The 18,967-nt window shown below is 40.3% G+C and overlaps 1 protein-coding gene across 1 annotated transcript in view; it reads right to left on the minus strand.

Moving 5' to 3' along the window:
• pitpnm3 (PITPNM family member 3) overlaps positions 1 to 18,967 on the minus strand; it is a 663,088-nt gene that overhangs the window by 21,204 nt on the left and 622,917 nt on the right. The window contains exons 12-14 of the mRNA XM_060847742.1: positions 16,395 to 16,543; positions 10,936 to 11,052; positions 5,305 to 5,421 (exon numbers count right to left, since the gene is read on the minus strand). Of these exons, the coding sequence (XP_060703725.1) occupies positions 5,305 to 5,421; positions 10,936 to 11,052; positions 16,395 to 16,543 (383 nt within the window). The remainder of the gene's footprint in view (positions 1 to 5,304; positions 5,422 to 10,935; positions 11,053 to 16,394; positions 16,544 to 18,967) is intronic.

An 18,967-nucleotide genomic window follows, 5' to 3' on the forward strand; every position in this document is an offset into this window, starting at 1 on the left:
TTGTCAGCTTTGGATCTGTTGGTAGGTTCCCCTCTCTCAGTTAAAAGGTTATGGGTTTAAGTTGCATCCACAACCTGATCATAGAGATCAAGGCTGATACTACAGTACCGAGTGATTGGACACCAGAAGTTAAAACATAAATGATTTTCTGGTCAGAGTTACATTTCAATTCGCACACATATGACTCCATCTCACTGTTTACAACTTCTTTTGGAATGCTCTAACGACATTGAGGGTCTACCTACAGCAAATGGATTACAGCAGTTCGGAAAGACAGCTCACCACCACCTTCTCAAAGTTAACTGGGGATGGATAATAAATGCTGGCCAGCCAGCGACACCCTGGTCTACTATGTAAATTGGAAAGTAGATACACATGCACTAAAGTTCTCACCCAATTATCATCATCTGTTTTCTAGTTCTACTTGTGCTCAAGTGTCCCCTCCCAGACCTTACCAGATAATAACACTGAGGGAGGCTGCACTGTCACAGATGCTGCCTTTCGGAAGAGATGGTCAACCAAAGTCCTGGCTGCAATTTCAAATGTTGATAAAAGATTTCCGAGAGTAGTAAAAAGTGGAATAGGGCAATTATCTCTGGGCATTCTTCAACTTGCTCATACTGACACCCCTGTCCTCAGAATGGGTTCCAAGATATCCAATATAAAAACATGAGATGGCACCTTATCTTTTGATTCGACATTTTACAGTCTGCTGGTTTCACAAGTAGTCTCATTACGTAGTTTCCTTTTTCTCTGGGTTTTACCAGTTTTTAAAATGGGATGTAGGTGAGGCCAGTATTTGTTGCCTCTTCCTAATTTCCTGTCAGCAAAGTGCTTGATAGGCTATTTCAGAAGATAGTTAAACAACAGTCACATTGCTGTGAGTCTGGAGCCAGACCAGAGAAGGGTGGCAGATTTCCTTCTGTGATCAGTGCATCAGATGAGTTTTTACAATAATCACAGATCACGGAGATCAACTTTCATTCCAGATTATTGACAGAATTCAGATTTGGCAGCATCAGCTGCTGTGCTGGAAATTGAACCTGTGTTCCAAAGCATTAGTCTGAGCCTCTGGATCACCAGACCAGTCACATCACCACAACACTGCCATCTCTTACTTTTATCTCTATTTTGGTTTCAAACAGAAGTTGATCATTATTCTCCCTATCACACCTCACCTCAATACAGTTTTTAAGTGTTGCACTACCAGACCCTCTGATCATCCATCATCAACATTTTCATCATTTAATCTCTCTTGTCTTCTATCTAATCACAGACGTCCCTTTGGTGTTTCTTAGTGGGCGGCACGGTGGCACAGCAGTTAGCACTGCTGCCTCACAGCGCCAGAGACCTGGGTTCAATTCCCGCCTCAGGCGACTGTCTGTGTGGAGTTTGCACATTCTCCCCGTGTCTGCGTGGGTTTCCTGCAGGTGCTCCAGTTTCCTCCTACAGTCACAAAGATGTGCGGGTCAGGTAAATTGGCCATGCTAAATTGCCCCTAGTGTTAGGTAAGGGGTAAATGTAGGGGTATGGGTGGGTTGCGCTTCGGCAGGACGGTGTGGACTTGTTGGGCCGAAGGGCCTGTTTCCACACTGTAAGTAATCTAATCTTTTTCTTACTCCACCTCTCCCATTACCTGTCTTGCACTAAATCTATTAAATTTGTAACTTTTCCCACTTCTGATGAAAAATCATGGATATGAAACAGTCCCTGAACAACATGATTGGGCTTTTAGCACATGTGCTCTGCAGTGATCACTGGACTGATCCTCAAAAACCAATTTGTACAACAGCGGAAGAAAGTACTGGGAAAGGCGACATGAAACCAGATGAAGTGGGTGATAATGGCAGTAAAGTAAATGGGATTAATTTTTGATTGTCAAATATGCCTCAACAGGTAATCAGGAAATGGGAACTGGGGAACAGTGCAGCCTCAGACTGAAGGAAACGACCCTTCGGAAATGAGCTGAGGAGGAATTTCTTCAGCCAAAGATTGGTTAATCTGTGGAACTCATTGCCACAGAGAACTGTGAAAGCCAAGTCATTGAGTGTGTTTAAGATAGATATAGTTAGGTCCCTGATTAGTAAGGGGATCAAGGGTTATGGAAAGAAGGCAAGAGAATGAGGTTGAGAAACATATCAGCCATGATCGAATGGTGGAACAGATTCAATGGGCTGAATGGCCTAATTCTGCTCCTGTATCTATGGTCTTATCTTATGGTCAGTTACTGAATCTGAAAGATCTAAAACATGGTGGAGCATGGTGAAGGTTCCATTAATGTCTCGGTTGTCAGATGAGCTGTTATCTTTCATGATTTCTGACTGCATCCACTGGGAAAACTACATAAACACACAGAAAACCAAAAAGAAGATTGTGCAGACAGGGTTACATAAGATCGGATAAAAAGAGACCTTTTTGGCCAAATGGGCCAGCACAGCTGACTGTTTCAAATGGTCAATTTATATACTGGAGAACGTTATGCCTACTGTCTGCAAGATGCTCCCATACTCCCTAGGTACCACCTCAAAGAAACACCCCCTAACAGAGATTAATGATTAGTAATTTGATTCCAGTCATCACTATAATGAGTACATTCACACGTACAGAGCTTTTAATTAATAACGCTGCATTAGAATTTGTAAGTTCTCATGAGGAGACTTCTCAGAAAAGTTGTTTTGTTCATTGTCAGGATAACACCAGATATCTTTCATCAAAGCTGTTTTCTTTTTGAAATAAATGTCCAATTTTAATATGAAACCTGCTTTTTGCAACCTCTATTCCAACACATTCTGCTCTGTTCTGTCTAAATTCACTACCTTCCAATCCTCCTCCATGTAAACACCTCAACACATAGTCACAAGCACTTTGGTATCTCACAGAGCTTTCCTAATCCAATTGGGTTACAATGTTCGGCTAATTCTGAATTGCATCAAGTTTTATGGAGGATTTCTTGCTGAGAAGCTAAGTGCCTTTTCTTGCCTAATCATAACAAACTTCCCTCATTAATTACTATGCCCCTTGACATCTCTCACAACCAAATTCTGCCCCATCTTACCGTACACTGGAACAGCTCATCACTCACTGGGCATCCCTGAATTCATTTGCATCCATTCTAAATGCCAGTTCTTAGCTGCCCTGCACATGTTGCAGCCATTTGCTCTGGACATGGTAAACAGGGGGAAATCGGTGTTCTGCTTTGCAGGCAAATCTGAGAGGTGCTACTGAACATGGTGATGCACACACATGATTTCTTTTACCCTAGGATCAACAGTAGAGGTCTTAACACAGCCCGGTCTAAGATTGCCACAAGTTTAAAGCAGTGTAGGCTGTGTGGAGGAATACCTACCACAAGAGGAAGTAAGTCAATGTCCTCCCCCACTGCATTAGTGTTAATGCCACCATCTACTCTCCACTACCTCACACTCACTCTATCTCAGCTACTTTTTCCACCTCCCATGAAGGCTCATACTCTACCACTTTCACTTCTGCCTGAAACATCCTCCCTCATTCACTCTTGCCAATATCACTAACACTGCAAGCCCTCAATGCTGTTTCTCAATCATTATGACACCTCCCCTCCCTCGCACCAACAGTAATAACTGTGACACCCACTCTCACCTTCTGCATCTACATAGGCTTGGAATGACTGTGCATTATAGCAGAGAGTGAAGAGCCTAGAGTTGCAGCCTGTCTACGAACTGGGTGTGTATCCCGAACACACAGTGTCCTTGCTGCACATCCTGATAGTGGATCAGAGATGTGCCATGAAGATTCTTAGATGCTGACACATGTTGGATACCAATGTTCATGGATGTGGAGTGCATGTAGCCAGTGTCCGTGTAGTGTGTCTTGAGATGTTGGTGTCTGATTTCCAACACAGAGATCATTTTGGAACAAGTGATGAGCTGAATTCACTAAGTCCTTACTCTGGTTTCCTTGTCAAAGTTTTCCAGACATTTAAGTTGTTCAGTGAACTAAGTAATGTAAGCATCTCAATATTAATGTGGCATTAAGAAAGCATTTAACAAGTGTAAATCCCCATAGATTGGCCACTCCGTCTTTGCCTAGCAAGAATCTCATGGCACACCTCTGATCCACTTGCAGGATGTGCAGCAAAGACATTGTGCACTTGGGATACACACCCCGTTCATAGACAGGCTGTATCTCTAGGCTCTTCACTCTCTGCTATAATGCACTGTCATTGCAAAACTATTTAGATGCACATGGAATCCCTACCTTGCACTGTCTTAGTTTGCCTTTTCACATCTGTGAAAAGCAGAAAAGGTGGCATTGGTTGCTCCTGACCATGAGATGGACATTAATGCTGATTCTGCTAAACATTTCACCATAGCCCACGTTACTCAGACCCCGATAACATTCCTCCTATTGAATGAACTATGCATACAGTCTTCTTTCCACAAGCATCCTTCCTCATCTCCTTCCATTCCCCCAATCATAACTCATGCTTTGCTCATCGCTAAAAACACATCTCCGAAATCACTTACAACTGCACTTTCAAAATCTCCAGAATAAACTTGAACCCATTTACAACATTCTGCAGCTACTCATTTGCTTAACTGCACTGTCACCTCTATCATCGATGCCCTCACTCCAGTAAGAACATTATTCCTGATACAGTCCTCATCTCTGCAACTTTAAATCTAAAGGAGATAGACAAAAAGGTATATGATGGACAATTGGTTCAGTATCAAACAACAGATTCAACACCATGGGCTCCTACTTTCATCTGTTAAAACTATATACTGTCCTAGGATCAATGAAAAGAAAAAACAAGATTTCTTATCCCTTTTTCAATTTTCTGAAACCAGTTTTCATTGTCCCCTCCGTTCATATTTTAACAATATGGATTCATGGTCTTCTTTCTCAATAAGACCAGGACCAATCAATCAGCTGCCTCTGCTAGATTGCTCCCTTTCTCTGTGCCACCTAGTGTAACTGGCTTTAGTTTCCCACTGCTCTGGCCCTGAATTTGCCTCATTCTCTTTTTCCTCCTTTTTGCCCTGCATGCTATGTCTGACCTCATCTCGTCCACGAAACCATCCTCTGCTTCTGTTCTGGCTAAAACTTAAATCAGAATTTATTTACAAGTATGACTATATCACAACACACCACACTGGAATAATTTATTGTACTTCATACTTTTACAGTTTTCATTTATTTTTCACAAGCACTTTTTTTTTAATTCTGAAGAGGTTGTTTTCATTTGTCAAGTGGGCAGGACTGATATCGCGGCAGCAATTAAATGAGAACATTTTCTACTTAGTGTAACCAACATCTTTATACCTTTTCTCCAGTCAGGGTGACCATGTCTAGAGGACCATACATGAATCTTCCCATCAATATCTGAGGGCTACCTTCTGCTGTGATAACATCGTTGGCTCGGTGGTTGGCCGTTACATTCTGAGAAAAAAGAATTTTATAGTGTTACTAATCATTATTCATTCAAAGAACTGCAGACAATATTTTCTCAATAATTGCTAATCAATCACAAGTCCCTTTTTGATTTAGTTTTTCCCCTTCCCATGTAACTTCCTTCAACCAACTTGCCCTCCCACCCTAAAGATACTGTCTTATATTCCAAGAAGATTCCAGTTGCAGAGCCCTTAACCGATTAGTAAAATGTCCAGGATGTTGTTATTTAGAAGTGGGTCTATCTGAGTATGTTCAGACCAATGAACCAAGGGTATTCATCATAGTTTGATTCAGGTCCATTTTTAACTGGATAACCACATAGAGGCATAGAGTAATACAGCACAGAAAGAGATCCTCTGGTCCAACCAGTCCATGACAACCATAATCCCAAACTACACGGGTCCCACCTTCCTGCACCTGGCCCATATCCCTCCAAACATGACCTATTCATGTATTTATCTAAATGTCTTTTAAACATGTTATGTGTAGCTGCATCCACCAATTTCTCTGGAAGTTCATTTCACCACATGAACCACTCTATGCCTCATCTCTTCTTTAAATCTTTCTCCTCACATCTTAAAAATATGCCGCTTAGACTTAAAATTCCCCTCCCTAGAGAAAAGACACTTGCCATTCACCTTATCTATACCCCTCATTATTTTATAAAACTCTATAAGGTCACCTCTCAACCTCCTACGCTCCATTGAAAAAAGTTCTAACTTATCCAGCCTCTCCTTATAACTCATATCCTGCATTCCTGGCAGCATCCTAGTAAATTTCTTCTGGACTCTCTCCAGCTTTATATCCTTCCTATTACAGGGTGACCAGAACTGGACACAGTACTCCAGAAGAGGTCTCACCAATGTTCTGTTCAACCTCTACACAATGTCCCAACTCTAATACTGAGCAATGTTTTCACGTCCACTGAGGATTCCTAGTTAATACTCAAGAGGAGTATTGGCATTGTTTTCTTTTTATTTTTTATCTTTCCAAGCCTAGAGAATTTGAGGTCAGTAGCAGCACCTCTACCACTTGTATTGTGTCTGAATTTGCTAACTCAGTCAATAAGAGATGTGTGTCCATCTGCCTTCGAAACCTCCAGATCAGCTTGAGCAAATATCACACTGAGGGGTTGGAAAAGATCATCACTCCTTTCCTAATCTGTAAATCTCATGCTCAAAATATATCTCAGTGATCTCAGGTTGACAAGAGGTGCAAAACGCATCAATTGTCACAATATTTCCTCTAATTTACAAATAGGATGAATAGAAGTCCAATTATCCTCCCAACTCCATCAGTTAAGCACAGATCAGTGTTTGATAATGTGATTCACACTAAGAATCTTTGTTCTCAGGTACCTGTCAATCAGAATTAAACCCAAGAGAGAACAGTTGAGACCAGAATCTTGATGACAAGATAATAAAAAAACTAAATAACTATCAATACGAGGAAGAACATTTCCTGCTGCTCATCTATTTTTAGTAGCTATCATGAAAAACTGATTTACAAAACTGACCAAATTCTGACTCAATGATTCGCTTTGCATAAAGATGTATCATCCAGGAATGTGATTAAGCAGAATTGATTTTGTGGGTCTCATGTCTCATGGATTTACTCATTTACTTTGAGGGTCAGTAAAAAATATTAGTGCTTTATTATCTTAGAGGTTTCCTCTGCTCATCTGGGAGATTGGATTGGTTAGATACAGCTTATGACATAGTCTACAGATGAAAAATGGTTTCAATTTGCTTGCCTTACTAGTTATTTGAGCAATGGTGTTAAAAGCTCTGCAAAGCTTGTTCAATACATGACTATCTCAGGACAGTAATGTATTGGCAGGCAGGGATAAAGGGGAGCATGCTAACAGACAGGACAGGTACAGTTTAGGAAAGCACAACTGTGACATGTTTCTAGTATTCAGACCAACTGAAAGTAAGGTTCAAACAAGATTCATTTAGTGGGAATGACATTTTACCAATATGTAAAGATTAGTGAACTGTCAAAGACGTTTACATGTCTAGCGCATTTCCCACTCCCTTTTTGAGGGTCAACATTTCTCTTGGCATTATTTCTTAGCTGTTCCTTATTGCTTTAACCTTAGCATTCCGCGTTTACTCATTTAGTTGACTTTTATTCCACCTGGTATTGCTGGTTGAATAATTTATCCTCACTGAGGCAAATGTACTATAATTAAATATAAATGGTGGAATGAGATGATCCATCACTTACATAAAAGGGCAAAAGGAACAGTTTTACAAGAAGGAGTTAAAAATGTAAAGGACCATAAGACATTCCGTCTCAGAGCAATTGTCAGGCTTAAAATCCAACTAGAACACATCATGGTAATTGTTATCCTTCAATAGTATGGCTGCTCTCACAATCTTGCAGCAAGGTGATCCAATGGAGACTATAGCATTCTCATAATAGTCCTGTGGTCATCTTCCACATGTAATGGGATAGGGTTAGCGACACAGACAAAGAGAAAACACAAGGTCCACATTGCTGAAGTTCTACTCCCACATACTTTTCTAGTTATTGATTTCAGATTGGAGTCGGTGTTAAAAACTATTTCTCAATTAAGACTTTTTGAAATCAAGCTGAACTGCACGATTATTGCCCTGACCATAGGTCACAACCCCAAAGTGCTGTGGACATTTTAATCCTTTAATTCCCAAACGTATTTTATTTAAAAGAAGTGGAGGAACTGGTGTTGGACTTGGGGTGGACAAAGTTAAAAATCATACAACACCAGATTATAGTCCAACAGGTTTAGTTGGAAGCACTAGCTTTCAGAGTTTTTGGAGGACAGCTACCTGATGAAGGAGCAGCGCTCCGAAAGCTAGTGCTTCCAAATTAACTTGTCAGACTATAACCTGGTGTTGTGTGATTTTTAACTTAATTTTAAAGAAGACTGCTATAGAGATAAAATAACAAGGAGCTATAAAATCTTCTGTGTGGGACTGATGGAATATAACACCTTAGGGTGTCAAAGAAACTTCAAATGGGCTGAGCTGTGATCTCTTGCAACTATAAAGATAAAGAGGGGCTGACAATCCCAGAGTCAACAACTGATGATTATGGCCCAAACTGCAAACACATTTGGTCTTTTTCACTTTAAGGAATGCATCAGGATGAAGGTTTAAAAGGCAGTCCAACTGCACTGGATTGGACCAGTCGGACTGAATGCTCTCATGTATACCAGCTTGTGTTCAAGTGTTAGTGTGCTGCAAAGATCACAGTCAAAGAACTATCCCCTAGTTACGCAGTAAAGACTATTTTTATCATTCCACATGCCACAAACTAGTTAAAGGAGGAATCAGGACAAACAAACTTCCATCAGTCTAACAATCAAGAATCTTAAAAGTCATCTGTTTGCTAACATGAGCACTACTGATCCAACCCAATTATTCTCATAGCATTGTCTTATGTGCTTTTCACAAACAGTTAAGATACTGATCCATGTAACCTTTTCTTCACTTTTGACTTGTTGGACTGAGTTCTTATTTTAAATCTGTGTGCGTATGTACTACATTACTAATTCTTCTCCTGTGTGTGTTTATACAACATTACTAATTCTCCTCCTGTGTGTGCGCGTGTGTGTGTGTGCATTTATACTACATTACTAATTATTTTCCTGTGTGTGTGTGTCTGTATGTGTGTATATACTACATTACCAATTTTTGTCGTGTGTGTGTGTGTGTGTGTGTGTGTGTGTTTGTGTGTGTGTGTGTGTATATATGTGCGCGTGTGTACTACATTACTAATTCTCCTTGCCTTTAGTAAGTAATAAACTCTGTCTTTGTTAACTCAAGAATGTCTGGGTAAATTGGCTCCTTTTAATGTATAAATTCATTTTGTCTGGAAAAAGGGTATCCACAAGGGAAGGGACGCTGTTTTTGAAAGCTCTGCAAAGCTCTTAACACCATTGCTCAAAGGGATGGGTGCAACAAGAAGCTTTGAGGTATCCTATCTGGAACAGTAATGAATGAGTTGCAATATTATAGTGGAGATTCAGTATGTACTTAATTCTACATGTATCTGATGGAGTTATTGGGAAACGTACTGGGGATACTCTAGGACAGGAGCAGATTAGGAAGGGTGTAAGGCTCTAATTGCAATTTATGGAAGCAACAAGTACACACGTGATGATGTTAATGTTTGTAAATATTGGGTTAGACAGCATTCTGTGCTGATTTTTGCTAACTGTAGTATTTCTTCAGCAGTCTTAAAAAAGTAGATCTAATCTATTTAAAAATAGAAATGGCCTGGTGATTTACTACATAAACCATTACAAGTCATTGGTGGCAAATAAAGCAATTTATTTTGTAAAATGACTGGTCTGTAAAGTACTTTTATAATATAAGATTATGTTAGAGAGGCTAATTGAACTTGTCCCCAATGGTTTTACACCACCCTCTGGTTGATTTATTGGTCCAGATAAATTGTGGTATGATGTGCACTATAATATTATGAGATGAGGCCTAGAATTTGCAATAGGAAAGTAAAAATAAATGTAAAAACCTAAGTAGCTTTCCTATCATTACCAAAGCAGATTAAATACAGCATAATTGAAGAGACTTTGTTAAACATAAATCTGGGAGGAAGGCCAAAGGATAGCAACTTCATTCAACTAAGTGCGTATCCAAGAAGAACTGTGATATACAAACCATATCATTGAGGTTGGAATGAACTGCTTATTCCAAACACCTTTTGCATAACTGACAGGTATCTTGTTTCAAAATAAATTGACACAAGTGCACAGATAACAAATATTATATATATATATATATATACATATATATATAATATATATATGTGACTTAGGTACAGAATATCCACTTGGTACAATTAGTAGTGAGGTTGCAAATAGGTTAAGTTTGCTCTAGTCTTGAGTTGCTCCAAGCTCATTTAAGGTTTTGCTTCTGCTTGCGTTTGAGACGATGGCAGAAATAAATGTTTTCTAAATGGGCTTTTGTATCCATTTCTAGAGAAGATGTTATGACTCAAAGCGCAATTTGCTTATGTGTGCAGAGCAAAGACTTGAATTTAAAATACATTGAAGTAATGGTGCCAATTCTGCTTTTGGCCACAAAATGGCAGCATTGCAGTCAACAAGGGGCTGCAGCACAAAAATCTGTAATAAACAAATTAGAACCATAGATTCCCTACAATGTGGAAGCTTGACATTCAGCTCATCAAGTCCACGCTGACATCTCACCCGGACCCACCCCCGCCACCCCCCAACATTATGCCTGTAACCCTGTATTTTCCGCTGCCAATCCACTTAAGCTGCACACCTTTGAACTGTTGGAGGAAACCGGAGCATCCAAAGGAAACCCACACAGACAAGAGGAGAATGTGCAAACTCCACACAGACAGTCACCCAAGGCTGGAATTGATTAGGGCAAGTCACAAGTACATTGCCTACCAAGAGGTTGTTAGCATATCATCTATTTCTTTATCTATTTCTTTATTTCTCAATCAAACACAATTGGCACAAACCCTAAGCTTCACGTGTGTTCGTCTGCGAAGCCATTTCTCCCGTGGACTTGATTCATTGCACGTGGATGAATCCTTGCTGTCGTTCTCCTTTATATTCACACTTTCATACCTCATTACCTGTAATTGGAAAAGCTTCAGCTATAAATACACCAGCTTCGCCAAAAACACATTGATACAGAGCAATCTCTAATATAATACACATTACTTATTGTTCTTTTACAGAGAAACCATAAAAATAACTACTTCAGTATGCTTTCGCTGTAAGCATAAATGATAGCCTGATAGGCATGGACCATACAATGTATCTTTTACTGAAAAAAAACCTTAAAACAGCTTTAATTAAGCCAGTTCCAATTTTCCAAGTCAAATTTATTAAATTATGTTAAAAGTTGCAACTGAGAATCCCTTTCCATGAAGACAGTGGAATTTGAGTAATGGAATTTATTCAAGGCCAACTTAGATAGATATTTGGCAGACAAGGCTTACATGGGAGGAAACACAAAAGTGGAATTGTAACCACAACTAATTCAGTGATCTGACTGTATAGCAGAGTAGGATCAAAGGGCCACATGGCCTACACCTAAGTCCAGTGTTCCTAAGGCAAGCACAGCATTAATGCAATTGCACAGTTTGTTAGCACAGACCCATTAACATGCAACATTTTATATAAATCTTTGATAGCTCATATCATAAAACAAGTCACAAATGCTTTAAAAGTGTATAGTGAACAGTTTATTTTTCATAAATCAATTAAATGATTACTCTATGCCAGTACCATTTTTAATGACACTAACTCAATGATCACAGAGTGGCTGATCATTATGTCATTACAGCAGACCTTCATTACCTTTATGTAGAAGGTGTCCTGTGTCAGTATTACTGTCACCCACTCTAATCTGCACACTTCAGGTCTGACCCTGCTTTCATTATCAAACCTGCTGACCAGGGTGGTGCTATTGTCAAGAACTGCACCTTACAGAGGCTGAGTGCCAACTTTCATAAATGTCTTCCCGTCTCCACGAGTACCATGACTCCGTAATTGAACATCAAGCTGCTCTTCCAGGGCTGTCAATGTTTTCATCTCCTTTGGGAATCATACCTCCACAGCCTTCCACCTCATAGTTCCCCATTCTCTCATAAAGCCCGCTGCTCCATCCTTTCCAAACTCGACAAACAGGACTGTCCTGGCTGACCCAGCGTTTCAGCCTGTTCCTTCCTAACTGAACTTACATCTTTCTATTTTGATTCTATTTTTTCTCCCTTAAACCGGCCTCCTCACATCTACATTCATGATTCTCCTGATGCTTCATGTCAGTTTCACAAATTTCACTTTCTGGCTTCAGTCATTTGCTCTTCACTATGGGCATGCAATCTTTCTACTGCATTCATCACTCACAATATGGTTTCCCTTACAATACCAAGGGCAGGCACAGACTGGATGTCTATTTTGTGGGAAAAACTCTGTTCTGTTCATATGTATGACCCCACCTTTTCAGTAACTTGTTATTTCATGACACCATCTTGCTTTTATGTTAATGTTTCTGCCCTGGGCTTGCTGTAGTGCTCCAGCAAAACCCATTGCAAGCTGCAGAAACACCACCTCATTTTCCGTTAGGCACTTTATGGCCTTTAGGACTCAACATTAAGTTCAACAACTTCAGACCATGAACACTATCCTCCGTTTGATTACTTCTGTCCCCTACAAACATCCCCATCCTCTGCTGCTGTTTCCTGTTTGAGGTAACTCCACAGAGGATGGTATCCCTTCACCAAGTCACCCTTTATTTACATGCGGACAGTCCTTCGTACTAATCCAGCTCCTTCAGAGCCAGCTTTTAGAGTGAACAGGATGTCTGACCCTCCATTTCTTATCTATCAGCCAGGGTTTTCTGATTGGACCAGAATAATAGCCCCAATCAGGGAACTCATATTCCATGAGATCAACCTAGCTGACCTCATTGCAATCACTACACTTCTGCATGAGTTTGTTTTCAAAGGAAGAGACCTATTTTCTGATATAAATACCTAATGTTACCACCTACTGTTCCTCTATATCGTTCTCAGCTACCTCTCTCTTTGCCTTTGTGAGTAACTTTCCTACCTGTTTAACTTGCTCCTCTCTTCCTACCTTTTCTAAAGCATAAAAAAAAAACAATTTTCCATACTCCTTCAGTTTTGAAGAGAAGTCACACTGGACTCACAACATCAACTCTATTTCTCCGACTGCAAATGCTAGCAGACCTACTGAGTTTCTCCAGTACTTCAAGTGGTTTCCATTATGCCTGTTCCCTGGTTGCCTCTGACCAATCATTTTCAAGCACCTAAATTGGCACACTCTCTATTGTACCAACTTTCTCCTGGTTTGCACCTTGTTACATTCATTCTTTAAGAATGACTAGCTTACCAGAAAGTAAATGGAAACAGAACATAAGCTAATTTTCTCCACCTTAAACATAATGGCACCATAGAAAGTTTTACATTAGATTAGATTTCCTACAGTATGGAAACAGGCCCTTCGGCCCAACAAGTCCATACTGAAAATCCGGAGAGTAACCCACCCAGACCCATTCCCCTACCCTATAGTTCCCTCTGATTAATGCACCTAACACAATTATTGGGACAATTTAGCATGCCAATTCACTTGACCTGCACATCTTTGGATAGAGTGAGGAAACCAAACACTCAGAGGAAACCCACACAAACACAAGAAGAATGCGCAGACTCCACACAGAAAGTTGCCCGTGAGAATTGAAATGGCGCTGTGAGGCAGCAGTGCTGACCACTGAGCCACCGTGCTGCCCACAAGTTGAATGCTGAAAAGATACAGACCAGGACTAAGAGGTCAGAGGTACGATGGGGTTGGTTAGAAGTGGTTTCTGCAGTCTAAGGTTAGTTCCTGGATTGAGTGGAAGTATAACCAATCCAGGGAAGTAGCTATGCTTGGATGAAGATTAACTCAGAGTTGAACTCTGAAGGTGATGATAGGCTGTGACTGGACAGACTTGGGTGTGGAACTGACTTATTGAATCCCTACAATTTGGAAGCAGGCCATTCGGCCTATCGAGTCCACACCAACCTTCCTAAGAGTAGTCCACACACACCCACCACCCTATCCTACCCCTGTAACCCTGCATTTCTCATGCCTAACCCAACTAGCCTGCATATCCCTGGACACTATGAGCAATTTGCCATGGCCAATCCACCTAACCTGCATATCTTTGCACTGCTGGAGGAAACCCACGCAAACACGGGGAGAATGTGCAAACTCCACATAGACAGTTGCCCGAGGCTGGAGTTGAACCCAGCTGCCTGGCACTGTAAGGCAGCAGTGCTAACCACTGAGCCACCATGTTGTCCTAACTCAGGAATGGGTTGTTGCTATATGTAATCAGAAGTAGCTGCTGGTTGACAGGATCACTGTTAACAGAGACAGATGAGAAGATATTGGCAACAACCAATAAAAAAAACTCAAAGCCAATATCTGAAGAGGTTTGACAATCGTGGAATTCCTGCAGACCAATAAGATTGCACCATAGGGTTGAACTCCCATTCACTTTCCTTTGTAGGTCACTCCAAGTTGACAAGTGGACAAATCAAGTGAATAAACAAAAAAAACCCGTGTGAAATTGCAGAGGAATGTTATGCCATATTCATTTTTCACCCAAAACCAGAATCTTCGTTTTAAAATGTACCAGGTTGATGAATGCCACAAGAATGCTCTCGTTATCACCACCATATATGAAAAATTCTTCCCAGTAATTAGTATTCTAGAACATCTATTCACATTATCAGTGTTTAAAATGACAAGATTAGCACATTTACAACAAGCTGATACAATATAAATAACAAAATATTCCTCTTAATTCAAGCTCTTTGATGTATTCTGCCAGAACAGTATTCATAATTTTCCTGAACTATTACAAAAGGCCTCTTGGAAATGACACAGCTACATTTATAAACCTTGACGGGCAGAAAGCTGCAGAGAAAGTGCTAATTCAAAGTTAATTTTAGGCGAACAATGCAGTCCCAGTTTAATACCTGTCATCAGATTACAGATCTTCTGTTAAATGATTATAGCCAACTCATTAACAATCATTTGTTGTTACACTCCATGGCTATAATAGTCATGAAGTAGAACTTCAGCAGGAAGGATGTCGACAGACATGTTTCATTCATTTTTATTTGCATATAGCCAGAGTGACTGTTTCCCTTCATCCACCAAGCTGATTGGGTGAGCTCGGCCCCAGCTCGCTGCAAGAATATCAATGGAAATTAAAACTGTCAAAGGGCAGTCAAAGGGACCACAACGACAGGTCATTGATCTGAAATGTTAACAGTTTCTCTCTCCTCAGATGTGGCCTGAACTGTTGAGCCATTTCCTGCATCTTCTGCTTTGCCTTTATTGACCATAATGATAGGTCTGTGTATCAGAATATATTTATTACATACATTACAGCACAAAAGGCCATTCGGCCTAACAGGTGCCAGCCTGTGTTAGTGCTTCATGAACCTCCTCCTCTCCTTCTTCAGCCATTCTCTCCATTCCATTCTTCCTTGTATTCACCTTACATGTATCAACCTCAATCCATTCAAATTCCTCTTGTGGTCGTGACATTTACGTTCTAATCATTTCCTATTTAAAGAACTTTCTCCCAAATTCCCAATTGGATTCATCGGTCATTATCTTGTATTGATGGTTTGCAGTTTTATGCTCTCACAATTAGGTACTATCTCTGTACCTACTCGGCCAAGACCTTTAACATTCTGAAAGACCTTTGTCAGATCAATCCTCAGGTTTATATTTTGTCTTACAAGTGTGCGTCATAATGACAAATGACAGATTATCCTGCAATACTTTATCTCAATACATTTCACTTTGTGGAAGGACATCCACTAATGGGGACTCTAATTTACAACAATAACTGATAATCCTTTTTATTCCCATAACAGCTATGTTCTATTTATGTTGTACAAATTAATGCATTACTTGGAGGACTCTTGGGGTGCAATGGTAATGTCCCTCCTCCTGGACCAACATACCCGTGATCAAGTCCCACCTGCTCCAGAGATGTATAATAACATCACTGAGCAGGTTAGTTAGAGAAAAACAGATTAATGCATTACTCAGGAGGTGAACTAAGTTCCAACACTGTGTCAGCTTCAGTCTGACAGTTTGAGCATTGGCTTCTCAAGCTCATACCAGCTCCATGTCAATGTGAGTGACAGGACACTACAAGTATTACAACGTTCTGTACATACAATGCTACTACTTGAAACAAATATAAGAGTAAATTTTGTGAGATGAGTTTAGGTAATAAGGCACATCAATGTCCAGAGCAGCAGATGTAACACAACAAGACTACTTCTGACCTTTGCAAACTTCACTCTAAAATATTATTTACTAGCCTGTTTCAAAGAGCCATGACTATTCTTAACAAGAAATAATCTGTGAGAGTTACCTGCCGTAGAACAAATGCCAACACATCAGTTGATTCCCAGTAGCTTGCGTGGAACAAGTGTGGTAGAGCCACAGTTGGGAAAGCTGTTAATGTATCAGGACAATACAGTGCATAGTCTATCCTCTTTGTCCCCCACCATTTTGTAGTGACTGTGGATGACAAATAAATATTTTTTTCTGTAAAATACATCATATTAGCTCAATTCAACTCTACTGAAACAATAATTAATTGTTTTGATTATTCTTAAGCAGACATGTTGAAACAAGCCATTTACAGAATGTAAGATGCGAATCCAATTATATAACTGGCTGTTCTGGGTGTCATGTTATACATGGCTACACTATCAAATGATTTCGAGATAAACAAATCAAACATTTGTATATCTCTGTGACACGATCAGACCTTTTGCCTTCACCTTGTTCTGAGGAGGAACCTGTATAAACAATAGGCATCCACTAAAGCAAGGTATTTCAATTAGAAATAAAAATGGAAAGTGCTGGAGAGATTCAGAAGGCCTGACTGTGGGGAAAGAGTCCAGTCACTTCTTCAGAACTGAAAAAAGGTGGAAACAGTGTAGATCATATCAACCTACCTTTGTGATTCTTTGGATGCCTTACCTAAGGTCAACAATTTCCAGTTTCCTGGCATTAAAGGCCTCCTCTTCCTTGTGGATGTGTAATCTCTCCACGCCTTCACCCAATTAGGGTGATCTCAGGGCTCTCTGCTTCTTCTCTGAACAGAGGCTGAACAGTCCTCATCCATCCTGACACTAGCCTGCCTGGCTGGGCTTGTTCTCCCCTTCAACAATTTTCCCTTTAACTTGTCTCACTTCCTCCAAATAAAAGGCATGGCCATTGGTCCCAACAACAGCTTTAATTATACCCCTTTTTTGTGCGTTTGTCAAGCATCCCTTATTCCAGTTGTACTTGAGCCCTTTCCCAAAAGCTGTTATGCAAATGCATTGATGACTGTATTGCTGCTACTTCCTGCTCTTGTCTGGAACTGGAAATATTCAAAAGATTTGCTGCTATTTTCCACCTTCACTCACCTTCATCTGGTCCCTCTCTGACTCTACACCTCCCTTCCTTGATTTCTTTGTTTCCATTTCTAAGGACAGGCTGACTATCATCATTCATTACAAGTCCAACTAATCCTAAATCCTGATTCCTGACTCCATTCTATTCTCCTAGTTTCTCCATCATATTTATTCCAATGTTGCTGTCTTTCACATGGCATGCCTAACATTTTTTTTTGTTATTATTCATTTTTGTGGGATATGGGTGGGGCTTTGCCTTTCCCTAGTTGCCCTTAAGAAGATGGTGGTGAGCTGCCTTCGTGAAATGCTGCAGTCCACCAGCTGACTCAATGCCATTAGGGAGTCTCCCTTTTTCCTCTAACAAGGAATCCTCTCACTGTATTGGTCAAAGTCCTCAGTTCTCAGGTTTAATTTCCTGCCCTTCCACTTTCATCCCCTCCCCTCCTTCCCAGAAACCTGAAGGGCTTCTTTTGTCTTCATCTTCCATTGCACAGCCTCTTCATTCCAAGGATCATCTGTCTTCATTCCTATTACCTTCAGAAGGATACCAACAAAATACATATCCTCCCCTCCCCTTCCATGTTAGTGCTTCTTAGAGGCACCATAGACCACTCTTCCTTCACTTTCAACACTTCAATGCCTTCGTCCCCCAACCTATGACATCTTCCCATGCAATCATACAAAGAGCAACACTTACCTCTTTACTATCTCCTTCATCATTGTCCAAGGCCACATGCACTCCTTCCAGATGAAACAGCAAATCAGTTTTTGTTCAGACTATTTTACTGCTAACAATGTAGTTCTCTTTTACATTGAGTGAGGCCAAACTCAGACTGGGTGACTGCTTTGCAGAACACTTCTGCTCTGTTCACAAATACAAACCTGACCTTTCTAGTCCTTCACCATTTCAATCCGATGTCTTGTTCTTGAATTCACCTTTTAATTCCTAGGCTTGCTGCAGTATTCTGGTGAAGTCCAATGCAAGCTGAAGGAAAGGCACCTCATTTTCCCATCAATGTGTTCAACAACAACTTCAAACCCTGAACTTAGTTCTCCATTTTGATTAATGGGGATGCAGGAGCAGGCGGACATGGGTGTTAATGGGCACTGATCATTGAAGGTGGAAGGACAGGTAGAGAGATTAGTAAATAGAAGATACAATATTGTCAACATTATTAAGGATGAATAATCCTAATAATGCAGAAGATAAAGTTTGAAAACACATACCAACAGATTCAAGACTAGCTTCTTCCCTGCTGTTATCAGACCAATGAACAGACCTCTCATGTATTAGAATTAATATATATTACTCCACAACTTCTCTGTAGCATGGTATTTTGCGTTCTGTTCTATTACCCTGATGTACTTACGTAAGATATGATTTGCCTGGATAGCATGCAAAATGATACTTGTCACTCGGTTCATGTGTGACAATAATCGAATCAAGTCAAATCAAATATTCATTGGGATACCGAGTACAAAAGCAAGGAGTATATATTGAACTTGCATAACGCACTTGTTAGGCCTCTGTTGGGGA

The sequence above is a fragment of the Hemiscyllium ocellatum genome, chromosome 31 (genome assembly GCF_020745735.1).
Source record: "Hemiscyllium ocellatum isolate sHemOce1 chromosome 31, sHemOce1.pat.X.cur, whole genome shotgun sequence".
Classification (NCBI taxonomy): Eukaryota; Metazoa; Chordata; class Chondrichthyes; order Orectolobiformes; family Hemiscylliidae; genus Hemiscyllium; species Hemiscyllium ocellatum.